The sequence below is a fragment of the Magnusiomyces paraingens genome (assembly GCF_902498895.1).
Source record: "Magnusiomyces paraingens strain CBS 517.90 genome assembly, contig: contig3, whole genome shotgun sequence".
NCBI lineage: Eukaryota > Fungi > Ascomycota > Dipodascomycetes > Dipodascales > Dipodascaceae > Magnusiomyces > Magnusiomyces paraingens.
Genome location: NW_022474069.1, coordinates 1,732,390 through 1,759,460, shown reverse-complemented (window position 1 = coordinate 1,759,460; position 27,071 = coordinate 1,732,390). Strand labels below are relative to the sequence as shown.

The 27,071-nt window shown below is 32.1% G+C and overlaps 8 protein-coding genes across 8 annotated transcripts; 3 read left to right on the top strand and 5 right to left on the bottom strand.

Annotated features, from left to right (window-relative positions):
* Positions 1-626: 626 nt before the first annotated feature.
* Positions 627-2,783, bottom strand: SAPINGB_P003858 (uncharacterized protein; the record flags this gene model as incomplete). The annotated part of the gene is made up of 2 exons (XM_031998573.1): positions 627-2,642; positions 2,760-2,783. 2 exons carry the CDS (start codon positions 2,781-2,783, stop codon positions 627-629), a joined length of 2,040 nt encoding a protein of 679 aa, XP_031854464.1.
* Positions 2,784-6,983: 4,200 nt separating this feature from the next.
* On the top strand, positions 6,984-7,604 carry SAPINGB_P003857 (uncharacterized protein; the record flags this gene model as incomplete). The annotated part of the gene is made up of 1 exon (XM_031998572.1): positions 6,984-7,604. The coding sequence occupies one exon, from the start codon at positions 6,984-6,986 to the stop codon at positions 7,602-7,604; it is 621 nt and encodes a 206-aa protein (XP_031854463.1).
* A 695-nt stretch (positions 7,605-8,299) lies between these two features.
* On the bottom strand, positions 8,300-12,857 carry SAPINGB_P003856 (uncharacterized protein; the record flags this gene model as incomplete). The annotated part of the gene is made up of 2 exons (XM_031998571.1): positions 8,300-12,515; positions 12,655-12,857. 2 exons carry the CDS (start codon positions 12,855-12,857, stop codon positions 8,300-8,302), a joined length of 4,419 nt encoding a protein of 1,472 aa, XP_031854462.1.
* Positions 12,858-14,980: 2,123 nt separating this feature from the next.
* SAPINGB_P003855 (uncharacterized protein) lies at positions 14,981-16,174 on the bottom strand (the record flags this gene model as incomplete). Its single annotated transcript, XM_031998570.1, has 1 exon — positions 14,981-16,174. The coding sequence occupies one exon, from the start codon at positions 16,172-16,174 to the stop codon at positions 14,981-14,983; it is 1,194 nt and encodes a 397-aa protein (XP_031854461.1).
* Positions 16,175-17,308: 1,134 nt separating this feature from the next.
* On the top strand, positions 17,309-18,557 carry SAPINGB_P003854 (uncharacterized protein; the record flags this gene model as incomplete). Its single annotated transcript, XM_031998569.1, has 2 exons — positions 17,309-17,456; positions 17,512-18,557. 2 exons carry the CDS (start codon positions 17,309-17,311, stop codon positions 18,555-18,557), a joined length of 1,194 nt encoding a protein of 397 aa, XP_031854460.1.
* Positions 18,558-18,667: 110 nt separating this feature from the next.
* SAPINGB_P003853 (uncharacterized protein) lies at positions 18,668-20,582 on the bottom strand (the record flags this gene model as incomplete). Its single annotated transcript, XM_031998568.1, has 2 exons — positions 18,668-19,620; positions 19,682-20,582. The coding sequence occupies 2 exons, from the start codon at positions 20,580-20,582 to the stop codon at positions 18,668-18,670; spliced, it is 1,854 nt and encodes a 617-aa protein (XP_031854459.1).
* Positions 20,583-22,345: 1,763 nt separating this feature from the next.
* Positions 22,346-23,587, bottom strand: SAPINGB_P003852 (uncharacterized protein; the record flags this gene model as incomplete). The annotated part of the gene is made up of 1 exon (XM_031998567.1): positions 22,346-23,587. The coding sequence occupies one exon, from the start codon at positions 23,585-23,587 to the stop codon at positions 22,346-22,348; it is 1,242 nt and encodes a 413-aa protein (XP_031854458.1).
* An 888-nt stretch (positions 23,588-24,475) lies between these two features.
* SAPINGB_P003851 (uncharacterized protein) lies at positions 24,476-25,996 on the top strand (the record flags this gene model as incomplete). The annotated part of the gene is made up of 2 exons (XM_031998566.1): positions 24,476-24,514; positions 24,572-25,996. 2 exons carry the CDS (start codon positions 24,476-24,478, stop codon positions 25,994-25,996), a joined length of 1,464 nt encoding a protein of 487 aa, XP_031854457.1.
* Positions 25,997-27,071: the final 1,075 nt, after the last annotated feature.

Genomic DNA, 27,071 nt, shown 5'->3' with positions numbered 1-27,071 from the left:
CTTATAGAAAAAGTTGTTTAAATCAGATGTAAAATGAAAATCTTGGGAAAATATGATGTTTTATAAATTTAATTAATATAGATTCAAAATAAAATAGAAAAAAAGAAAGAAAGAAAGAAAGTTAGAGGTCACAAGAAAATTCGATGGAAAAACTGGGGAATTTATATAAATTTTTTCTCAGTTCATATTCAAAAGCCACAACTGCCGAGGTTCATAAATCTTTTTAGTTACCTGCAACCCCAGGTTTTTCTTAGTTTTTGCTGCCCCTCCCCAGAATCCGCAGGGTTGTCGGCCGAAACCAGGCAACTAATGTAATTGTGCCATCACATGTAAAGAGCTCTTACCAGATTTCTGACTAATAAAAATCATTGCAACAAACTTAATAAAAAAAAAATTTGAGATTTTTTTTTATGTGACTACGAAGACTCAAACTTGGAACACAAATCTAAGCTCTAGAAAAGTTGGAGCGCGCAATTCTTATTCATGAATGAAATATGTGGTAAGTTTATTATTCATTCTAAAGAGAAAAACAAATACTATTGTTAATTTCTACACAAGCTCGACTTTTTTTTTTCTTTCTTTCTTTCAAAATCATTAGTATTTTGTGGTTAAGCTATCAAAAATCATCACTTCTGTAAAAGTTTCTCGGTCTGAAGATAAAGATCAATGTATGGAGCATATAAGTCTTGATCCTCGGTGGTTCTTTCGTAGCTGACTTTGTGGTCTGATGATCTTAGATTCTTGTCTTCCTGTAGTCGTTCCACCGCTCCCGGATACTGTTTTATAAAATCATTATAGCTCATGCTACTCTCATCGCTCTTATGCATTGGTGGTCTGTGGACCATTTCATGTTTTCCTTTATTACTAAAGATGTGGGGTTGAGTGGTATTTTTTTCATTGCCAAAGTCGCCTGACTTTTCCCCAAGATTTATTAACTGTGCTGCTCCCACGGCTGAAACCCCCGCTTTAGCCGATCCAGCCGATACCTCCGACCCCAACCCACATGGTGTATTTGTCGGCCTCTCGGCGTAGTAAATAGCCTTGAGTGCAGCTCCGTAAGCACATGCGTCCCGTGTGCGCTCTCCAGTAAGCCGAAACATTCCCTCGAGAGGATTTAGAACCCGGCCCAGTGCCAAACAAATACCTGTGTTAGCACTGGTCCCGCCAACAAAGTACACACGGCGTGGCTGATCTCGAGATCCCTCTAGGCTTTCTTTTGATGAAAGCATTGTACTGAGTCGTTCACGAATGCTTAACCCTTGAGATTCAATGATACCAAGAACATCATCTTCAGGATGATGCCATTCCTCATCTATGTCACCTCTATCTTTACCCTCATGAGTATAACCAGACAAATGCCATTCCTTTTTACTATTAGAGTAGCTTTGCCTCCAGCTATAATAATTCGTTTGTGCCTTGACAGGTGGTACTATTTCTGCCATTGGAAAGTAAATTCCAACTTTTGCTTGATTAAGATGGTTTTTACCGTAACCCATAACAATACCGTCTTTCATTCTAGCCTGAAGAATATCATCAAATTTAAACCAGCCGTTGGTAAAATATTTTAAATTTAAAGCGTCGCGAATTTTTTCTCGTGCAAGCGACCCATTGCTATAGCATACCATTCCCATATACGAATCTTGATCAATTGGATGATTAAAAATATGATATTGGGAACTGGGTGCATATGTTTTACTGACAACTAGAACTGTAGTGGATGTTCCTAATGATATAATAACATCACCATGGCCTAAAGCTTGTGCAAGAACTGTGGCTGGATTATCTCCTGTAAAGGGCGTTACAACTTGGCAAGATGACTTCAGTCCGTACTTTTCTGCAAAGTAAACTGCAATCGGTTCCGCTGATTGTGTCTCTTTTACTCTTCCAAGTTTTGCTATAATACCACCATCTGAATTTAAACAGTCCTTATCGAACAATTCAGTAATTTCTTTACACCACTCTTTTTTTTGAATGTCCCACATGTTCATTCCACATGCATCGGATCGATCAAGCTCTTGAATTTTTCCATTTCCAGTTAATACGGTTGCAAGAAATGAAGATACAAGGCTTATTCTGCTGGTGGATTCATAAATGCTAGGGTTGTTTTGCTTAAGTTTTAAAATCTGAGGACCAGTAAACCTATGATGTGCTTTACTTCCTGTAATCTGAGCCAACCCCTCTGCTCCACCTTCAACAGCGTTTTCAAATGCTTCACATTGAGATTGGGTGCTCCTATCTTGCCAATTTGGGCTTTTATTCCAAGAAAAAGCATCATGAAGTAACTCAAGTAGGTTCATTTCAGTTTTAGAAGAAAGCTTCCTTAAATGTTGTGTGGCTTCACTGTTCCAAAAAACACTACCATGTTGTTGGCAAGCCCCCGAAATAAATTTAATTCGTGTGACAAGAGGTTCATTATTTTCATCTTTAAGGCAGCTTAGCCTAAGAAAAAATAAGTCAATTGCTTCCAGCCACATATCCACAGGAGCATGTACCTCCATAGATTTCTGGTCAACATAAACACCTTTTGTCGTTTTATATTTTGGAAAATCATGGTCAAAATCTACTATTATCTTTGAAATAGTTACAAGTGAAACACTTTCAACAATAACACCTTTGAGCTGCTGAGTAGATAAATCAAGACCCTAAGTTTTGTTATGTCAGTTTTATTTCACTTTATTAAATTAAATTAAATTAAATTAAATTAAATTAAATTAATAAATATATAATTTAATCTTTTGAAGTATGCTAGAGAAACTCACAAGAAATAAGCTAGAATTCGACATTGGAATGAATGAAATGATTCTAAAAGTTATGTTTGTGTGAATTCAAAATAATATTAAGAGTTTTAAATTTATAACCACTATAATTAATGGCTTAAGTACTGTTAGTAATTTTTTTTTTAATTAGCTTGTTTGGAAACCCCGATTCATAATAATAATTGAAAGTTTTTTATTTTTTGAACAATAAGCTGTGCTTCCTGACTTCAAATGAAACGAAGACAAAATAAATAATCGAAATAAATCTTTAATTAAATTTTCAAGTCTGCTTAATACGATGGTGGTATTTTTATTCAAAATCATTAATTTCAACTAGTGAAACATAAAACCATCTCCTAATTAAACAATGTGGTTACGTTTGATAGAAATTTTCAGAAGGTAAACTTATTAGGCCTATGAAAAAAATAAGCTGCCCCAGTATCCTATATGTGAGCGAAGTGAGCCATAGCTATGACTATAGTCTTCAAGAAACAATATGATACGAGGTCGATAATGGCAATAACAATTACGCCAATATCAACTGATATATCTACATCATGAGCACATTAGTTGTATACCTCATCTCTTAATATTATCCTTTATATAGTGACTGGTGATTAATGAACACTATTGAATTGTCAAAAACACTAACATATGATTTTTAATAATACATATCATACATGTGTATGTGACAAAATTTTCTTGATATATTTGTAGCACTAATATAAATAAATCTTGTTTTTTTTTCATATGTATATTTTCATCACAGGCTGAGATTTAGTTGATTAGTCAGTGATAAGTCAGAAGGTGTATGTTATTAATTATTTAAAGATCTTAAAAATTAAGTAAGAAAAATAGATTATCTATATTAAATATATATGGCATTAAAATTTAAGGATGTGAGTGGGTACTTTATTTTTGTTCAACTTCTTCTTTTTCCACATATGTTTATAACTATCAATTTTAATTTATTTATTTAATTTTTTTTAATTTTTTTTAATTTTTTTTTACAAATCAAGTCTCTGTTAATCATAATCATTTATTTAAATTCATACTACGCCGACTTTGACTTATATAAACATGGAAGTTATTAGAGAATTTGTTGATGGAATTATTGTATGAGAATAAAATAGTTTAATAGGTACAATTTTAACATCTTTATAAGGATTTTGAAGGCCAAAAACTGGCAGACACCGTTAATTTATTTACGATCTGGGTTGGTGCACTTTTTTCCATTTTGTTCGGATTTTTGACTCAGAATATTTTGGTTACTCTTTACATCTCTTTATTTTCATTATTAGTCGATTTACTTTTAATAGTTCCAGCCTGGCCATTTTACAACAAAAAACAAATTCAATGGCTTACTCCTCCCGGGTTTTTGGCTAATTCAACAGCTGAATTAAACTCTAAAGAAACCATAAGCAATATCATGGAGAAAGAACCAAGCAATAATGACATAGTGCACGTTGATATATAGACTTTAAAGAAATGTCGGGAGTATATAACAACATATTAATATGAAGATCAAATATTATAAATTATCAGAGATTGATTACAAATGTAGAGAACTCATAGAGGAACATGCACTTAAAGATATCTTAATAATTTGTCTTGGTGGTCAAGTCGCCAGGTTATGACGAATTGCTTTTTTGTATTTTAATAACGAGGTGTTAGTTAACTAAGTTAGTCAGGGCTTTTTTTTTCAAACATCAGCATTTATGTTTTTCTCACAAAGGGTGCCAGTCTGACTTTTGATCATGTGACGTGTCAACCACTCTAGTTTTTGAGCTGCTGGGTGTTACTGTAATTATAATAACCTGGGAGATTATCATTTTTTTTATTTATTATTATATTTTAAATCCCATATGACAACAAATATAGTATAAAGATTGTTCCTTAAATGTTTGAGCGTGTAAATTTAATATTATTTAGAAAATGTCAAATAATACCTTCAATGAGGACGAGTTCTACAAATTTTTTAAACAATCTAAAGATGGTAAGAAAAACAAGACATCAAATCTAATCTTTATTAAGACTTTTTAGAAATTTCAAATGACTTAAAAAACCTGTCAGTAGGGAATCCTGAACTTTTAACTATAATTGATAAAGTGAATATGCTTTCCAACTTGACCAAAGAAAAAACTATTTTTTTGAAGCCGCACGATAAGCAAATATACTCTAATGAATTGGAAGATCTGTACAGACGTATTAATCAGTTGAAATCAAACATATATTTGCAGAACCAGAGTTCGCATGTAACCCCAAAACGTTTTCGATTTAACAAAGGTACACTACAAAAAAAAAAGACATTATCAAATGAAAATCTAGTTTCTGTTTCTGAAAAAATAGAATGCAAAAACTTAAAGTCGTATGAAGAAAACAAACGACAGCAAAAACAGAAGATCAACAATCAACAATCTGATGATTTCACACAACTTCAGGATATTTGTAATATAAATGCTAAAGATTTTTCAAATAAACGCTTACTTATAAGTGATTTAGAATCAACAAAAGCTAAAAACCTATTAATTGATAATGCTAATAATTGCATTATCCAGATATCTCATGTTGGCTTAAAATTTGACTATCTTACTGCTAAATTGAACAACTTATGTAATAGTTTTGTTCATATTAAAGATAGAATAAATGGCCCTATATATATTACCAATATTTTGAACTGTATAATTGTGATACAAAAATGTCAGCAATTGCGTATACATGACTCAAAAGATTGCTTGATAGTAGTGAGCTGCGAATCTAAACGACCTATAATAGAAAACTGTCGGGATATGGTATTTGGACAAGTTGACGAACTTGTTGAAAATACGGAAGCAGATGGTAAACAAAGATGGACTACAGTTGATGATTTTAACTGGCTTGATACCGACAAAAATAGTATTCACTGGAGGTCCGTCGAAGATGAAAAATCTAAAAAAGACATACGAACTGAGTTGACACACTTCAATAATTTTTCAGTCAATGGAATTGATGACATGATGCATCTAAAAGCTATTTTGAAAAAGTTAAAGTTAAATTTGAATATGAAGAAATAAATTCAATTACATATTGGCGAAGATATTTGTTTAATGCGAACTTAAATGAAAACGAAAATGAAAAAGAAGAATATAAGGTACAGAAATAGCTTATTGATCTACAGTATCAAGAAAACTGGTAAAATTTTGAAAGAAAATTTTAACAAAATTTGATTATCATTGTTTTAAGATAGTGATTTTAAACAAGCCAAGAAGTTTTTTTTGTCATCAAGGTAATCAAGAGGCTTCTGTTAATATTAACAGATATATTTTAGTAAACTAGGTGACGTGTTTCATTATTGGAAGGCCTGCCCATTTTTGCAGATGCCATCTATAATTTAATAAAGAATCAAAGTCAAACTTTATTTCAGAGAAAAATAATTAGATTTTTTATCAAAAAACTACAACATAAAAGTAAACTAAGTGAAATGAAGAGGAAATCTAAATATTAAAAAAAAACAAACATTGTGAAAAAAGTTTTATACTCTTAGAAGTAAATAAAAACAAAAATAATTGTGTTGATGAATACACCATAATTCTTCAATAAGAGCAAACAAAATAACAAAATTGACCTATAAAAACATGGCCAAGATGTATAAAATAGTAAACATGAGTTATAAAGGTAAAAATGCGTTGATTTTTTAAATGTGCTGTAGTAAAATTGTTATTCATTTGGCCAGATAAACAGATAATATTTAATTGATAATGTAAAAAAAGTTTAGGACCTAATATATCATAACAGTGATCAAACAGAATTTTATTAAATTATTAAACTCGTTAACATTAATTTAACACTATTTAAAAGTTTTAAATAGATAGCATCATACAAAAAATTAAAATTTACAACCACGTATAAAATATTACATAAACTTTTTCTTCAAATATGCTTGTCTAATATCTTAAGGAATTATGATTAACTCAAATATTAGTAAGCTTATTTTTGTTTTTCATATTGAAATACAATTAAATGTAAATAAGCTCAAAATCAGTTTTCATTTTTTTTTCAGAACTACTAAACATATTTATATTCATAAATAATATTATTCAAATCATACTTACTCATTCACATATTTTCACGCAAGTTATTTACCAAAATTTGCTGACGTTGTTAAACTTATTATTTGCGTTTTGAATTTTTCAAAAATACCTCTTAAACCAACAAAATCAAAATAGAATAAAACTAAAGTGATTAACAATGGCAATAAAAGAATATTCTAAATTAAAGGTAGCCGAACTTCGTGAAGAATTGTCTAAAAGAGGAATTAAAGCAACAGGAACAAAGAGCGAAATGATAGCGACTTTACGATTGAATAATGAATCTAAAATTTCTTCATGTATATCTGGACCTGAAAATCCTTCTACAAATATCAATACTGTGGAAAGTAATAATACTAAGGATGATTTGCCCCAATTGCAAATCGAAACAGACGAAAAACCTATTAATAATGAAAGTGATAATTCAGAAGTTGCTCTAACCGAACCTTTACCTTCCTTTAATGCTACGGTCGATCTTATTGTGGATGAAACAGAACCTCAGAAAAGTATATTAGAAGATAAGACAAAGGAGGTTCTTGCCGAGTTAAAAAAACGTTTAGAACGCAGTAGAAGATTTGAAAAAAACAATACTGAAGAAATTGAGAAGTCAATTGCTCGTATTGAGAAATTTGGTCTAGTCAGTACACATCATGCAAATGTCATTTTGGGAATAAAAGGGCCTAAAAGAAATCACACACACAGAGGATCTCATCCACAACGACGGAATTTTCAAAGAAACAGCGGGAGGGTTCATAAGAATTATAACAGCAAAACAGAATAAATTTATTCTTTAAATGCTCAAATATTTTTTTAAAAATAATACTTGGATAATCTGTTTTTAGTGCTCAATATTAACACTCTCAAATATATTTAGGGATGTTTGTATCTAAGAATTAATTCTAAATTTGATTACCAAGAGCCTAGCTTAAAAAATTATTATATTATATTATATTTTTTCGAGAGGGCCATGGTTTTTTTTCTTTGAATAATAAATATAATAAATATAATAAATATAATAAATATAATAAATATAATAAATATAATAAATATAATAAATATAAATGGCTTAACTGATTAGTTTAAACATTTTTCAAGCTTAGTTGCGTATTGATACCACTAATTTTTACATACACACTGACTGGAATACTTAGGTTTGGTTAACTTGAGACTAATTATTATTTTAAATTCTGTGAATTAATTAAAATATTTAGATTAAATGTAAATCAATATCTACAACCAACATCAATATCAACGATTTTTATCTAATTTTCTTTGAATAAAAATTCTTTTCCAAAAACCAACGGAATAGTTTATTACAATCTGTTTACTGTTATGATGCTTCAAAACTTGATGAACACTATCTCAAAAGTTAAAATAAAATAAAATAAAATATACGAGACCCTTTATATATTTTTTTTATGAATATGTGATAAAACTATTTTTAAGATCATAGTAGTTATATCTTGATACATAATGCTACTGGGTTTCGTCATCTATCATGTTATCAACCTGAAAATCAGTTTGTTGTTGATAAACATCTTCGAAATCTAGATTATCTCTCAGAAGTGCTTCAGTCACCAATGAAGCATTTTTTTTAAACCCAGCAGAAATCATTTCAGAGATTTCTTCATTTTTGTGAGGGAGTAATGTGAGAACATATGATAAATGATCCCACATTAGAGGAGTTTCACATTTTTCAAGCCGTTTTGCTAATTTTTCAGAAAGTTGCTTGATATATTTTTCTTTATCGACCAACGAAACCAAGAATTTAAGAATCCTGTGGAGAGCCTCTTTGGTCAAAGGTTCAAAAGATTCATAGTCTTCAGCGTCATTACAATTATGAATTTGTTCATCTGCATCAATATCAATCATACTATCTTCCATATATTTTCCATAAGATTGATATGCGATACTATGATTAATATCAGAACGGCGACTACTTCGTCGCAAAGTATTGTTGTCTACTCTAATTGAAGTATGACTTACACTGTATTCAACATCATCTGGATCATCACCTTCTCTTTTAGCAATTTCTTCAGACTTTTTAGTATAACTGACAAGAGAGTTGAACATGTCAATAAAATTATTGTAAATGGCATTGTCTTTTGCCGCTAATTCCAAGAAAAAAATATGTGCTAAGTTTGCAATTGTTTCATCATTATCTTCTAAGCATCGAGCCATCTGACCTAGTAATTGTTGATCTTTTGCTTTAACCTGTCCTGCTAAAATCAAAAAAGTAAGGGTCAAAAGAGTTGTTCGTTGAACCATTTTAGTGTGATCACGTAGACGTTTATAAACAAACTGCATATTATCTTCTAACTCATGGTTAAACTGTACAGCTAAATCACCCATGCCTAAAACTATGTTAGATCTAACGATTGCTGCTGTATTATAATCGTCAATTTCTTCAAAATCAATGGTCTCATTATTGGAACAATCTTCACCGTTATTATTTTTGGAAATGCTGTCAAGTGAGATATTACATTCATCGTTTTCAATTTCACATTTAGATTGAATCACTGGTTTTATCAACTTGCTAGTGTGTTCTAAAATAGTCACTAATATAGAAAGGTTGTTTGAACAAAATTCTGATGAAACGCACATCATTTTTATCAATGATAAAGTAGCCGATACAACAAGCATTTTAGAATGGCGCCTTTTGAGAGAACTGTATTGTGTAAATTGTGAATCTACACCAAGTTTTACCTGTGCAGTTCTTTTCCAATGTGCATTAGCTTCACTATACTCTTGGTTTTGAATATCACGAATAATCTCAAGACAAAGTGTAGATATCAAAGGACCAAATCTCGATAAAAGAGACTGTTGTCCAAATATCAACTCAGTTTCTCGAATATAAACTAAATTTTCAGAAAAGTCATCCTCTGTTGTTCCTCCTCCGATTAAGTTAAATTCTTGCTCTTGAGTCATTTCTTCTTGGTGCATGCCTTTTCTAGACGTTTTAGAACCTGTGGAAGATATAGAACTTTTAGACTCCATTGCTTCAACACGTTCTCGTTCTGATTCTATCTTTCTTCTTTTAAATTGCCCTTCAAGACTTTCCAAGTATACCAGTGTTTTAAGGGAAGTATGGCCAACAATAAACAAAAGTTGGGCAAGTAAACTGTTTCCATCTGAATTCTCAATAATATTTTGGTAATTTAATCCAAGTTCGGTATGTTCAATTTCTAAACTTGGATGCTTTGGGGAGAATACTTGCTTAGTCTTTAAACGTATGAGATGCGAAAGTACGATATCTGGTGCATCACAAATAGCATAAATGGCATTAATCGCCTCTTCACAAAGAGAAAACCATTCCATAGACACTGATGGAAGAATAATGAAACTTGCTAAGCGTCGAATAACATCGTGATTGGCGCAAAATTTTTTCTCAGAATTTAAAGGATCAGGAACTTTTTTAGAACTTTTCAATCGAAAATTATTAGAATTGTTGACCATTCGTTGCAGGGCAATACACGAATACCTTGCCAGTTTAAAGTCTATACGCCCCAAATCACCAAGACCAATTCGAAGCAATAACTCTAACCCGACCGAATTTATTACAGATGACTTCTCTTTAGCTAACATTCCTAAAATTATTATGGCACCTCGACGTTGGCTTTTTGCCATTGACTGATTGTATCCATATATTTTCCAAAGAACCTTAACCACATCATCAGAAATCATACAAGTTGTAGGTATTGCTTGATTTGCCAATTCAGCGATTGAGAGGTCAGTTTCAATAGTATCTTGCTTTACTTGAGTTATTGATGCTTTTTGAGTAGAGGCAACAAGTGAAGATGGCTCCATCGCAAATGATAATAATCTTTCAAGAGAAGCAGCTTCAGATATAGTAGCACCATAAGTAAGGGAAATCAAGGAACGTGCCACAATATTATTTGCTTCTGCAGGGGAAACGTCTGCTGGTGGATCAAAAAAAAGAGATTTATAACATGAAAGTAAATGCTTTTGAATAGCAAGCGCTTCATCATTATTACCACCACCTTTTGCCCACACTAAATGGATCATGAGACGAACTCCAAAACGTGCTGTCTCAACACCATAAGCATCCGCTAGAACAAAAAGATCCATAGATTCAATTGTTTCTGTTTTATTTTTTGAATTTAAAAGTTTGACAGCAACAGCAAGACCTTCATGAACTTTCTTAATGAACTGGACTGCTTCGGTGTGATAAGTTAAAGCTAACTGAAGCTTTGGAGAAGCAGATATCTCATTTATTGGATTTTCAAGTGAACAAGATCCGGAAATTCTGGAGCTCTCCAATGAAGTTTTCTCTGCCGTATTTTCATCTTTAGACTGGTTCAAAAATTCAGAATTTTCTGCTGCTTCATTTGAAGTAATTATGCTCGAATTACTATCCAATTTTTCAAGTTCTAATTTAACTGCTTGGAGTTTTTCCTCCCAGTGAGAAAGATTTAACCGACCATCTTCATTAAGATAATTGAATGGATGTGTCGAAATCAAGCGAGATAGCAAGCGAAGAGCGTTTCTTCGAACTAAGCTAGATTTGTCTTGTAAAGCTTGAACAGCTAATTCTGTCATTCGAGGTCGACGCTTATTAAACTTTGTATTTAGCTCAGTAAGATTAGTTAGTGCTTGAATGGCACGAATTCGAGTATATGGATTTATGTCTAAAACACGCTCTTCTAAAAGATCAAATAGCGATTTTATATCTAAAAGATTTTTATCTGAATCAGAATTAGAAGAATATAATCCTTGTTCTCTTTCTTCTTCAGGGGTGGATGAATTTGTTTTTAATGTAACCGCATTTTTGCATAAATCGTAAAGAACGATTCCGGCAGCTTCGACAATTGCACTTCGAAGTGTATAATGTTTACTGTCAAGTAAACGGCATATTTCTCTAAATTGTTTCAATACTAACTCCGGTGATAAATGTACCAATTTGCCTATCAACAAAGCAACTGCCTTAGGACCTTTATTATCGTTGGGATTGAACTCGCGCGAAATAATATACCGTATCATTTCCTCATAAAGCCCCATGTTTTTATATTTATAATAAAGAATAAATAATAGATCACCAAGCGGTTCTGCAATATGTTCAAAGTAAAATAAAAGTTGGCCTAAACATGACTGCACATTTTGGATTTCATCAAATTCCACAACTGCAAGACACAAAATGTCAAACAATTTATCATGAGAATCTTTTAGTATAACTTCACTTTCCATTAAACGATAAACTGGTTTAAGAAGCATCCCTATAAATGTACTGCATTCTACACGAGTAGAAAAAATCCGATTAATAAGTTTTGATTTTTGAGGTGGTAGTAGATGCGAAAAAGATATTAGTCCCTGGTAAATAGAAACAAGCGAAATTCCTAACAATTTCAAAATAAAAGCTAATGCTTCTGGTTTTTTATGAGCTGACCGGCGAGAACCTTGAGTTAAAGCAGTAGCCTTTTTAACTTCGTTTTGGCACGAATCTTCAAGTTGATTTATTAAGAAATAAATAAGAAAGCCGTATCGAGAGATACGCTGCTTGACCTCACCAATTACACTAGCCGAATTAAATTCTATTGCTTCAAAATGGTTTTCTTCTTCAATCGATAAACTCATATCACTGGTGTTATGAAGTGAATTAAATTCATTGCGCTCTTGAATCTGAGCTTGAAGAGCATTTGCAGTTTCTTCTTCTTCAGTTAAAACTTCCGATGCTCTATTTATCTGATTGTTAAATATAGATGTAAATAAATCAACAATTCTCTCTTTACATTCCCTGTCAAATTCGTTAAAGCGACTACATTAAAAACACAAATATTAATATCAAAGAAAATTTAATAACATCAAATAATTACCTTATAAGAACTAAGGATCCACCAAAAATGCTTCCCTCAGTAATAGAATCTGCAGAAACAGCGAGGTAATCGGTTATTTCATTTAGTAATGAAACAATTTCGCTTTCACGAATGCTTAACGAGCAGTAATTCTCTAGTACATCTGATGGATTTTTTTGAAACTCAGATAATATTTCAGAAAGAATAAACGTGTCACTGTGCATTATTTTATAAATTTAATGAGAAAACGATACTATCAACTAAAACTTTTAGAATAAATCTTAACTTTTTGTGGATATCTTGGATGACGATTATTTGTGGCACAAGAGTAATGGATATTAAAGTTTAAACCCAAACATTCATATCATATCATACAACACAACATAATTTGTTATGTTAAAATTAGTTACCTTACCGTACGGTAAGCCTAATTAACTAATTAGAGCATTTTTTAACTAAATTACATAATCTATTAATTTCTGCCCTATTTCTACTGTACAACAAAATAAATTACAAACATTAAGTTTTTCATATTTTATTATGCCAGCTGTAAAGGCGCGTTGTTACTGGTGTTCGTTTTGGAGTTGGTTATTGAATTGCCAAAACTAGGCAAAAGTAAAAAAACTTAAACGTGGAGCAAATCCCAGTGGCAACTTGACTTCTAATATATTTTGATTATCAAGTCTTTAATTCTGGAAGATCTGTGAGATTATGTCATAAGAGTAGTATGTGAAAAGGTAAAGGGTTTCCAGGGCGGAAGGTATCTATTATGAAATCATTACATGCCCATGCTATTATAATGTGCTTAGGGATTTCTGATTTAGATCTACAAACAGTGCATTTGTCTTGTATGTCGTCTTTGTTCTCGGTGCGATCAGCAATATATTTGGCGAACCTGACGTGTCTTGTTTTCAGCTCTAATTTGAGTATTTTAACCTAAAAACTCTTACAGTACATGAAAGTATCGTTTTCAAATAACTAGTCCATGGTTTAGGTTCAAAAAACTGACAACATTCAAGGTAAACAATTTAACCCTGATTTGTTTTCAAATCACCATACATTCTTAGTTATGTATATCCTTTAACCGCAACCCAAAATGAGTAGAACATCTAACATTGATAAATTAAATAGATCTATAAAACAATGCCTTGGTAACTTATACCATCTATTTTGTTCGAATACACTGAATTTTTTTGTTATGAGGACTTCATTTGTTTCTGTGCATACTATTTTTTTTTAAATCACAATTTAGAGATGAAGGTAATCTTATAAGCTATTGAATTTCTTATAGGAAACTCGATGGTTCTTTGTATTGATATCCCAGATATCCCCTATTTCTTTTCGTTGAATCTAGTGCAATTTATTAGCTTTTCGCTTAACGCCACCCAAAATTTATTTCATATATAATATGGTGAAACCTATTGTGAAAACATTCTCGTTTCCGTTGAGTATAAAAGAATCACTTATCTTATTATTGCTACGATACTCTTCGTTAAAAAGCAAGGATTTGCCATGGTAAATTGGCCGCTTGCTTTTGACAAGATTCACGGTGATTATGACTCATAGTTTGGTCAGGAGATAAGGAACAGTTGTGGAGTAATATTAACGTGATTTTTTTATTCAAATAGATGAGTTACATATTATTACGATGTTATTGTACGAAAAGAATCTATAATCATATATGGTTCTTAACATTTTTGTATTTGTTGATGGAACGTACACAAATCTTAAGTCGAATACTTTCAGCCAGCATCTTATAGTAGTTATACAAATTCACATGGTGTCTAATATCAAGGGATAGCTGGATCGGATGACTTAATAATTGGAGTCGATGAATCATTTTTAAGAAGTAACAATGATGTGAATATTTTACAAATCACTCATCTTGAAGATTTACTAAAGAAATTGTTTATAACGATGAAAATTTCTATGTATATGGCAATACAGGTCACTCCGATCATGGGCAACTTACTGCTTAATACGAGGGATTACATATTTTGAATGAGGAGCGAGGACAGTTAAACAATAGCATGTATTCCGAATAACAGCCTGATTGCACAATTTTAGAATTTGTATTAGGTAAACTTCAACATTTGCTTCGATTATCAATTAGAAACTCTCAATATTCTTCTAATATTGAGTTTCAAATTGCAGAAATCCCAGTTGTAGAGTTACAAGGATATACTAATACTTTGAATAAACGTTTCAGTGGCCTTAGCCGTTCTTAATAAAATCGGTCAGATATAATATTAAAATGAGTGCTAATACATAATAATATATAGGTCAAAATTCAAATATATTATAGCCTGTATTAATAATTTGTGTTTAATAAACGTTACTAAATGGATCAAGATTTCTTAGAATATCCTTTCAATATAGCATTTAAAACTCCAGCTCGTTGATGTTCTAGTGCCAGTATTAAATCACGAACAACTAATCCTTGCTCTTCCCTAACTTCTCTGTATCTTACAGTTCCATCTGATCTTAACCCTGCGCCAGAGCCTCTTATATTTAAAGCTGAACCTGCCGCGTTCGTCGCATTCCCAACTCCACCAGTATTGGTACCCTCAGTAAGCCAGCTGTATTTTCTTTTTGAGCCAGAGGTCATCATCTGTACTGTAGCATTTGCAGCTGAATAATTAATTTCATCAGATTGGGTTCCACGTCCTCTTCCACGCGCTTTAGTTCCTTCTTCATTTGTATTACTATCATCTGCATTATTTCGTTCTTTCTTGCTTAAACCAGATCCACTTCCATTCCCAGATGCCCCTTTCCCTTCGCCATTTTCGTCATTTTCACCAATTTTTTGAGCTTTTCGAACTAATCGCTTTTCTTCATCCTCTTTTTCTTTTTGGGCAATATTTCGAAGAGCACGGGAAACTTCAGAATGAACATTGTTTCTTGAACGACGGCGATGTCTAGAAATAACTAACGAACTGGTTATTATATCTGAAAGCCATTCCTGACAAGAATATGAAATTAATGTAAGCATTGCATCTACTTCACGAATATCCTTTGATAAAGATAAACCCATATCATGTGCATGACTATTAAATATATACTGTAATCGACCAGGATCTAAAAAGGGGGTTTGGTTTCGACGTTGTTGGTATTCGTAAATTCGTTCCAAAAGAGGAGGAAGAACTGGAGCACTAACTCCATATGATTCTTTTAAAATATGACCATTAATACCACCATCGTTAAAAGATGTACCCCCAGATCCAACACCGGAAGTTATGCTAGTAGAATATTTAGATCCAGAGCTAGTACCAGAGCCATATAAAGATCGAGATAATAGGCTTTCCTCTTCTTTAATATCCACACCAGCAGATAACAAAGCATCTGATAACATCTCTGGATCTAAAGAGCTTGATGATGGAGCATTACCAGTCCCAGGGATTATTGGCCCGTGACTGGAGTTTATTATAGATGGTGAGCTGGATTCATTTGAAACTTTAACTCGCTTTGGAACAGGCTGCGATGCAGGAGCTGGAGAGGTTCTTTTCGAGGAATATGCAGAAGCTGATTGGTTATCTGACATCAAAGAAATGTTGGTGGCCTTGCTTTAAAATTTAATGGTTAAGTTCTTGTATAAATTTTTTCGCCTGTCGTTTATCTAAAATTCTAGTTCTGAATACAGTTAAAGTTTAGGTTAATTAACTTATAACTTAAGCGTTAGCCCCCAAATTAGGGGAATATAATACTAGAAACAGTGGTTAAGCCCCCTGGGGCTCCTTAATTAATTGTTGTTACAACATGACTAATATTTAAAGTAACTTATAAGTTACCCAAATTGGTAAGACATTAATTATATAGTACCTTGAAAGCTGAGCATACAGAACATAATGTTATTTCTACAAAATCAGTTTCTTGATAGTTATTCCATTTATATATATTATAGTCAAAACCAGGACCCTGAACAATCTTAATGATCCTTTAATAAAATTAATTCTTAAAGAAAAATGGCTCTAAAATTTTCTTTTTATCTAGCCAAGCACAACCATAGAGAGCTTATTAACAAAAATAAGATAAAATAAGATAAAATAAGATAAAATAAGATAAAATAAGATAAAATAAGATAAAATAAGATAAAATAAGATAAAATAAGATAAAATAAGATAAAATAAGATAAAATAAGATAAAATAAGTTAAAATAAGTTAAAATAAGTTAAAATAAGTTAAACAAATTTATATAAATTTATATAAATTTGTTTTATATAATCTTAAGAAAACTTTTGAATGATCAAAGCACGGTCAACACACAAGCAAAAAATGGGTACAATTTTTGTTTTTGAAAAATAATTCTGTTATTTTTAAAAGATACCTAGATATGTTGACCACCTTAAAAAATTTAAAATTTAACCATAGTTTATTTGTTCTTATTTTTCTTAGTTAACATGTAAAAGCCACACAAGTGATAATGAACTTAAAAATAGTTACAGCAAGAAATGTAACAAAAAAATTACATAAGCGATACAATTTTTTTTTTTTTTTTCAAATTTAAATCACTTGAAAAATTAAAACCATCGTCATAAAAATAACATAAAATAGATCTAACATATGCTATTTCATTTTCATTTTCATTTTCATTTTCATTTTATTTTATTTTATTTTATTTTATTTTATTTTTATTTTTAGCTATTAACTATAAATTAAGACTCGAACAGTAAACAAAATGTCGGTATTCACTGATAAAAAAAAGGGATTCATAACTTTTGAAGGGTCTCAAGATTTTAGACTTCGTATTGTTTTGGCCACTCTCAGTGGCCAGGCTATCGAAATTCAAGGAATTCACAAAAACGACAGTTCTATCGGAATTAAAGGTATGATACTATTTGAATTATAATTTTTTTTTACATTAACCATGGCCAAAAAAAGATTACGAAATGACGTTCTTAAGAATTCTCGAGTCGGTCACAAATGGCTCATTTATACAGATAAATTATACTGGTACAGTTGTTCGATATAAACCCGGTCTTATTGTTGGAGGAACCCATACATTTAAAGTACCAAAATCTCGAGGAATGGGCTATTTTTTAGAACCTTTACTTCTCCTTGCACCTTTTGGGAAAAAGCCTCTTTCGATTACTTTAACTGATGGTATCACATCAGTTCCTAGTTTTTTACCAAGTTCTATTAAAAATAATGATAAATCAGGTACCAATCGTGAGGATATTTCAGATGTAGTTGATGGATCCGGTGATATTGGTGTGGACACAATTCGTACAGGTCTTTTTCCTATTCTTCAAAAGTTTGGCATTGATAGGGAAGAGCTTCGAATTACAAAGCGTGGTGCACCCCCTAATGGTGGTGGTGAGGTACAATTATATATGCCACATTTAATTTTGCAACCAAAGACCGTTCATCAAACTTCTACGCCTAATATAGACAGAATAAGAGGTATAGCATATAGCACGAGGGTTTCGCCTGCTTCGGTTAACAGAATTGTAGAAGCAGCTAGGACAGTACTTAAACCAACTGGATGCGAAACATTCATTTATACCGATGTTGCAGTAAGTACTGAGAGTGGATTATCTCCAGGGTTTGGTTGCACAATAGTTGCAGAAACTAAGTCAGGATGGGTATATGTAGCTGAAGAAGTTGCACGACCTGGCGATACACCTGAAGACTTGGGTTCTCAAACAGCTGCCAAACTATTAGAAAACATTTCTTTTGGTGGAGTCGTCAATCGTGGTGCTGCATTAAGGCTAACATTAATTTTGATGGCTCTCGGAAAAGAAGATATCGGGCGCATTATGTTAGGAAAGAGTCTTATTGATGATGAATTTGTTAGGTTTTTACGAACCCTGAAAATTTTTTTGGGAGTGGAAGTTGTTTTAAAAGATCAAGATTTTAAATCAAATGAAGTTTTATGCTTGATCAAAGGGATTGGGTTTGTAAATTCGAATAAAAAAATAGCATAAGTGCTTAAATAAACAAATAGTTATATATTCAATTAAACTGCAGCAAAGGTGCTATTGTGTGCTCCACGTTTCCAAGCATTTGTCATGTAAACCTTTTACTAATTAAATAATTAAGAAAGAGGGAGTTCTGTGACAATATCATGTGTCAAAGCTGTCCAATTATCTGATTGCGATTCAGCAAATTTAACAGCACTATTTGACCAGTCACTGAGCAATTTTGCAATAAGATATTGAGTACGCTGGTGCAAATCAAGTTCTTCAGTAATGGTTTGCCGAATAAGCCAAGATCTATTTTTTTGGTAATCTATAGCCCGTTTATCTGATTCTATCATTTTTAAAATCTTGTCTCGTTCTGAAGCCCTAACATCATTTCCAACAGAACCATTAAGCCTAGCTTCATTATGTTGAATCCGGCGCTCTAACTGTGGAATTGCATTGCCACCGATTCTCTCATATCTTATAAAAATTTCAAGGACAGAAACAACAGTGTCTCTAAGAACTTTCACATCTTCAAGTAGTCCCGAATCAAGAGAGTTACTCTCTTCAAGTAAAAGATCCGAAGAGGTCGTAAGATAATTTGAAACATTTTTAACTGTTTCAGTAATAACAGGTAAATCACCCGCAGTAGATTGATCACTTCCTTTATATAGTAAAGGGATGGTTTGATTAAAAGCACTTAAAACGCCAGAAATTTTGTTGTAGTCTATAGCCATGGCATTGTTACGCCTTGCAATTCGATCAGCAAGGACACAAAATTGAGTTAGAGTATCACGAGCAGCTTCTGCGGCATGTTTGACGTCACGCCAATGTTCCATCCGAATGTGCTCATCCCATAGATTGACGAAATCTGGTGAAATAATACGATTATGATATTCTTCATGCAATTCTAAAGTAGATCCTGAAGATTTCCATACACTTAACTCAGTTTCGACAGACAAAAATATAGCAACAAGCTTTTCATTTTTAAGAAGTGGATGCTTCATAAGTAAATTGATAAACCTTTGTAAACCTTTTCTTCTTCGCTCAAGAAATTGGTCATCAGATGAAAGATAACGGCCGTCTACTAGAATCAATAGTATTACATAATGTTAGAAAAATCTAAAAAACAAGGAAATAAGACATACCAGACAAACGTTTAGGGGGCAAAATCGGTAGTAATCGAAATGGGTATTTTTTTTGCAGAGACTCGAGAAGCCAATAGAAATCAGAATATCTACGAACAACTTTAAATTTTGAAGTGGATAAGGATGAAAATCCTGAAGATTGGGCACTAGATAACGATTCGCTGTTAGAAGTACTAGTAGTGGGATTAATAGAAGCCAGTAACGATGATGGAACAAAACCTTCCACAATATAATTGACGTGTCTGAAAAAAAAGGCTCCTTCACGTTTAGAGACAAGTGAGACTGATATAGTGTTTTTAGATAGAGGATTATAATTTGAAGGATTTATGTTTGATTGCCATACTTGGCTTTGCTGAGGTGCATTCTTATGTAAATTGTTATCTGGAATACCAGTTTGAACATTTAATGTTTGGTCATGGCCATTAGAAAAAGATAAACCAGGGAGAGAATTGCGGGAAAAATCAACAAGATTAAGAGATAAGTTATCTTCGCTTGTACCTTTTTGTACAAATGCTGCAAGTGCAAAAGCAACATTACAAGTTCCTCTGTCTATAAGTGCATTGCTGGCGATAGGATTAACTTCGATATTGATAAGTGAGTAAATTTTCTTTCGTACAGGGATTGGAAATTCAAGACGATCAAAAAATTTTTCAAGTGCAAAAACAGGAACTTCATCTTTTAATTGTTCTGAACCATTGGGGGAATTTTCTTTTAATAAATCGTTAAAAGACGAGTTATATATATCAGGTATAGGGGCTCCTTGAAGTAATGTCGGTACAGAAAACGGAAGCCCAGTAGAATTAGAACTCCAAGGGTCATTATGGTCTTGTGATGTAATTGTACCCGAACCAAATAAATCAGCAGAATGATGGCTTATATCGTCCCCAAACAATGACGACATTTTTTTTATGTTTTTATTTTTTCAAATAAAGAAGAAAAAAATGTTAAGGTAAAGAAAGACGTAATTACGCATTATAATCTTTTCTTGATAAACCCATGCTTATTCAGTATTAAGAAACATTTATTATTAATAGATTATATAATCTAAGTTATATTGAAGTGATGTGAATGTTTTGATTAAGCATACTAATTTTGATTTTTTGAGTTTTTATTCTGATATGTTCAAAATAAACCCGTTAACACTATTACGATAGTGATTGTTAAAATCTTGAACTTTTATAGAATTTATACAAAATTTCCAAAATTGGAATAGGTATTAAAAACTTGAAAAGATCACATCATTTTCTGAAAATTTACTGTTTATAATCATTATATTTAACTAAGTATATTATCATTTTATCTTTGTTTATAACTTTTCATCTTAGAAAACAAGGTAATCGTTTCAATTAAACATTTTTGAAAATATTTTTTTACAAATTTTTTTTTGATAGTGCATTCGCCCTGCTAATAAATGCCTTTATCATAATGTTTGCAATTGTAGGCCCAAAGCTTTTTGAAACAGAATTATACAGAGCTGACTTGAACAAAAACTTAAGCTCAAAAGAAACCGCACATTTATTTGGTTGATTGGGAATAGGTTGAACTGACCATTTTGTATATAGCGTTTGAAACATTGTATTATCTGAAGCTTCTGCAATAACAATAGTATTTTCTGAATCATATGTTAAAAAGCTTTCGAACTTTTCGTTAAAATCTCCCCATCCTATATCTAATGTTGCTTTAGCCGGCTTTTTGGTTATAGGATCATACGAAATTATATAGGATTTGCGACAGTAAGGAAGAAATTGGTCATATTCATTTACATCAGCAATAGCTGTGTAAAATGTTTTTTGAGAATATCTGGATTTATAAGTTTATGTTAAATGAAAACTAATAAAAAAAATCGCCATACCCAAGAACCCGTTTAATATGGTAATTTTGAACGTTTTGCCGGGAAGAAGTTAGCGCTTTATTTAGAAATGATCGAGCAAAGACTTTTCTAAAATTTATTTTTCCATGACTCATAAAATGGTTAAATGGTTTGGTTTTTAATAGTTTATTTGAATTAAACAGTATCATGATCCAAAATTATTCTATACAACAAAATTTAATATAACATCAATAAACATAATAAATAACTAAATATTTATTTATTGATTTAGGTGTGTTCAGAAAGCCGTATTTCAATTGCCTTCCGTAATCCCACATTTTACTTTTGAACTGGCTTATTTTAAAATTTAATGTATATGGTGGGTGACTATCACAAGAAAATTTTGAAGACAGAAACACTGAGAAATAATAGGGGGAGGGATATTTTAGTTTGTGTATTTAACAGATCAAGTTTAGGGTTAAAAATTAAGTCCATATATTGGTCTTTATGGGGCGATGGAAGTAAATGAGTGAAAAGATAGAAAAACTACTTTTTTCACAAACAAAAATATCTTGTCTCAGTGATTTTGAAACTTTTCTACAGCCTGACTACCACAAATATTGGGTTTGTTGTTTATTCATAGTTCTTTCAATAATATTTTATTTTATTGGGGTTTCCAATTCTTGTTTAAATAAAATATTATACTATAGTTAGCTTCAGTATTTATATTTATAAATTGTAATGTTTTCTATCTTAAATTTAAGTCATTTAATAAATGATAATGATAGAAATCCTAATGCATATTTTGCAATAAAATTAAAAGAGATATTTTAACTAAATTATTATATGTATTATCAAGTTGAGAGACGTTCAGCTCCGCTAAGACGAACTGCAGCCCCATATTTTTGCAATTTAGTGAGTAATGCGTCGCCTTGTTTCACAAACTCCTGGTATTGAGCATTTTTGTTGTCTGGTCTGTTTGTGACAATAATGCCATTAACTCTATCAATGACACAGTTCAATTTCTTGCTAGGGATGAATTTAGCTAAATCGTTATCCAAAAAAGAAACGGATATGCCAAATGCATCAGCCATGCTTCGAATACTAAGGGTTTTATATGATTCCAGAAGTTGAGCATAAGCTTTTCTTCTCATTTCACGGATATAAAAAAGTGAATGTGAAGCAAGATATCTTGACGTTTTAAGAACTTCAACTTCAACGGTTGCCAAAGCTTTAAAATATGAATCATATTCGCAAGTATAAAGAGAATTGGTCATAACCGTGATAGGCTCGAGAGATGGAGTGGTAGGAACAAGTGACAAAACTTCTGGTGAATCAACAACCTTACGTTTAAGGTTAACTCTATCAAGAGCAAAAGCACCCGAAAGAACAGCATATTTAACAATTTCTTCATAAGAAGTGATTTCAGTTGAAGTAAATGTTGATAAAGAGTCAATAAGAAGATTTGCTGCCTCTTCAAACTGCCGGATAGATAAAAGATAAAGACCTTGATAAGTTTTAAATCTATTTCGACGTTCCCAGTCACCACCACGATCAATAAGAAGCTTGACAGATTCAAGTTCTTTTTTGACAAAAGCTTTATCATCATAAAATAAACCAATTCTAATAATTGTCAACATTATATCAATTTTGTTTCCTGTTCCTGAAGATAAATCTTGAGCATGTCGAAGTGTTGATATAGCCTTATCCTTGTTTCCAATTTTAGCATAATAATTCCCCAATTTATTCCAGCTTTCAGAAATTGAAAGCTCTTCTTCTTCTTCTTCAGCTTTTTTAATGGCGTCCTTTAATTCAATCAAATGCTTCTCATTTTGAAGAAAAATATCATTGTATAAAGATTCATCCCATGGTAATAAGTTGGCCGTTTCTGATGAATTGTGTATAAAATAGTAAAGGGGTGCAAGCTTTTGTTCTTTGATAGCCGTGAAAAGAGCGCTGCTAGCTGATTGAAAAGCTTGGGAATCTCTGGCTGTTGTCTTAAGAACAAATATAAGATCAGCAAGTTTGTAATCTGGAATAGCGTCGACAAAAGTAGAAGCAGAATCTTCTTGTTCAATTTTCTTTATATCTGACATATTTTATTGAATTTATTTTTATTCTTATTTATAATTTCGTATTTTTTCTTTGAATCTTGTGAACAAAAAAGGTTATGAAATTAGTTATATAAATCACTAAGCAGGCTGGATAGACCAGATAAATATGTCGTTAAATCTATTTAAGTGTGGCAAAAATAGTTTAAGGCTTAGGGTAAATCATGTGATTATCTTTCTTAGGTTTAAAAGTATTAGTACTATCCCATCTACACTACATAGTCAAAACATAAAACAACAAACTACAACTCAAGAGAGCCATAGGAGGTCCCAGATGCATTTTATCTGGTACCATCTAATTAAAAACAATATTCACCAAATGGATTGTAGAACGAAACGAAAACGAAGAAGCCAAATAACACATCAGCTCAAGTGTCTTTCAGATTACAAAACTTGAAAACCAAAATATATTATTTGAGACGCCGAAATACCGGTAGGATATCCCCCTTACCTAAAAAATATGTATTAATCAAACTATGGGAGACACAACCTGATAGTAAATTACAAAAGTGTTTATTTTTTATTTTGCCACATTAGACATGTTTTATTATTGTGTATTGTGATAGAATAAATTATTTACGTAGATAATAAAAATAATTTTGTAGTGCTACAAGTTGTAACTGGATTTGTAATTACAAAACAACAGCACATATATTATGTTACATAATAGGGAAAAGTTAACAGAGTATTTATCTTAAATAATTATTTTGATTACATAATCATCTAAAAATGATATTTCTTTTATCTCTCGTCGCAATCAAGACTTAATGCGATACTTTAACTTTTACCAATACACTACCAAGCTATTTGTTCAATTCTATATACATAGATAAATATCTATCCTTTTTTTGTCTTTTATATTGGTCTTCTAAAATGGTCAATCTTGGTCCTCGCAAGCCTCCTTCTCGTAAGGTACGTAATGAATATTCAACTCAATAGCAATCATTAGCTAATGGCTTTTAAATTTAGGGCTCTATGGCTGATGTTCCGAAAGACCTCCTTCATACGATATCAATTCTCGAAAAAAAATTCACTGTTGACAAAGAAATGTTAAAAAAAATTACTGACCACTTTGTCGAAGAACTTCGTAAAGGTCTTTCTAAAGAAGGTGGAAGCATTCCAATGAATGTTACTTGGGTTATGGATTGGCCAACCGGAAAAGAAAAAGGTGCTTATTTGGCGCTAGATATGGGTGGCACTAATTTTAGAGTAGCTGAAATTACTCTTGATGGTAATAGAGGTTTTGACGTAACCCAATCCAAATATTTGATGCCCAAAAATCTTAAAGTTGGCTCCAAAGATGACTTGTTCGATTATATTGCAGATTGTGTCGGGAAGTTTCTGTCCTCATCACATCCTGGGGAAACCATTAAAAACATTTCACTCGGGTTCACTTTTTCTTATCCTTGTACTCAACCTGCCATTAATAGGGGGATACTACAAACATGGACTAAAGGTTTTGATATTGACGATGTTGAAGGCCATGATGTAGCGCCAATGTTAGAATCAGCTCTTCGCAAAAAGGGATTGCCGATTTCTGTTACAGCTCTTATTAACGACACTACTGGAACACTTGTTGCTTCAAACTATGTAGACCCTCAAACCAAAATGGGTCTTATTTTTGGAACAGGATGTAATGCTGCCTATTATGAGCGCTTTTGCAATATACCCAAGCTTGAAGGGCTTCTTCCAAATGACCAGAATATTTCACCTAATGATTATATGGCAATTAATTGTGAATGGGGAGCTTTTGATAATGAACACAAAATACTTCCCCGTACTGAATGGGATATTTCAATAGACAATGAATCACCACGACCTGGTCAACAATGTTTTGAAAAAATGATATCTGGTTATTATTTAGGCGAAATTTTACGGAAAGTTTTGTGCGATCTTTATGATGAAGAAACAATATTTGAAGGAAGAAATATTGAATCTTTGAGAAAACCTTATTCTCTTGATGCATCGTTTTTATCACAAATTGAAGAAGATCCTTGGGAAAATCTTACTGAAGTTGAATCTCTTTTCCTTAACAAACTTGGAATTTTTGTTACAGAATCTGAACGAAAACTAATTCGTCGTCTTGCCGAACTCATTGGTACACGTTCTGCTCGTCTTTCCGCTTGTGGTGTAGCTGCCATTATTAAACAAATCGATATGCAATCTGGCCATTGTGGTGCAGATGGCTCTGTTTTCAACAAATATCCACATTTTAAAGCCCGCATGGCTGAAGCTCTATCAGAAATCTTTGAATGGTCATCTAAGTCTTATAAATCACATCCAATCACTGTTATTCCTGCGGAAGATGGCTCTGGTGTGGGTGCTGCTCTCATTGCTGCTTTAACAGTAAATCGTATTGAGCAAGGGAAGTACATTGGTCAACGTGAAGTTTAGGGTTGAATTAAAGTTGTCTTGTTAAATTTTTACAACTATTATTTTTTAATTTTTATATAATTGAATTGAGAAGCACCTGTTTATGAAAATGTACCATAAAATGGCAGACTTCTTTAAAGGAACATGGACGTACACTTGTATATTGAAATAAAAGCTACTTGGAAAAAGCCAGAAACTTGGTGTTTCTGGCTCCGTTGACGTCTTTGTCAGCAGAGATTTCACATAAGTCACAAGGGTAGATACCATTACCCAGAGATAGATTTACATTTACAGTCCAGCAATTGGTACCAATCTTGCTGATGTACTCTTCACTCATCTTAGAGAACCTCGTGTCTGTCAATTGGAACCTGAAGTAAAATCGATGGTAAGATTTGTAGTGCGAACTCACCATCAAAATTTTGTTCATCTCCCTGTTTCTACTAATCCCAACCAATTTTAGGGTTTTGAATTGCGGCGCTATGATTAAATATTCCAAAAGATTTTTTCATTTAGTCACTTCAGTATTCAAAGGCTCAATTCATAAAAAAAAATATAGACTCTGGCAAACCTGAATCGCACTCATTTGTGGCGACGTAAGTTTTTATAATTTATGTTTGTGAACTGTCACTAAATGATAAAAAGGGAGAGGAATAAAATGGAGATATATCCGACACTCGAACAAAAGATAATACTTTAGAAGTGGATGGATGTTTCCCGTCGTATGTATAACAAAACAGACAGCAACATTAACTCCAATGAATCAAGTTCCTAGATGAGGTTAAGAGATGACCATGTAACAAAGACATCTTACAAGTCTGATAAATGCAACAAAAAGACACAGGGTAAACCATGTCAGCGGGCTAGTCACAACTGAAACAATTAACAATGACACTATTGAAAAAGTCCGAATTTGATGTACCAAAAGAAATAAGACTATTGGCTATGAAACAAACAAACAAACAAACAAACAAACAAACAAGAACTTTAAAAGTGCCTTCACTAACTTAAGGAAATGAAATATAGAAAAGTTTAGAAATTGGTTTCCAAAGCCAAAAGAGACAATACAAATATTTGTCAGTGTTACAGAATATATAGG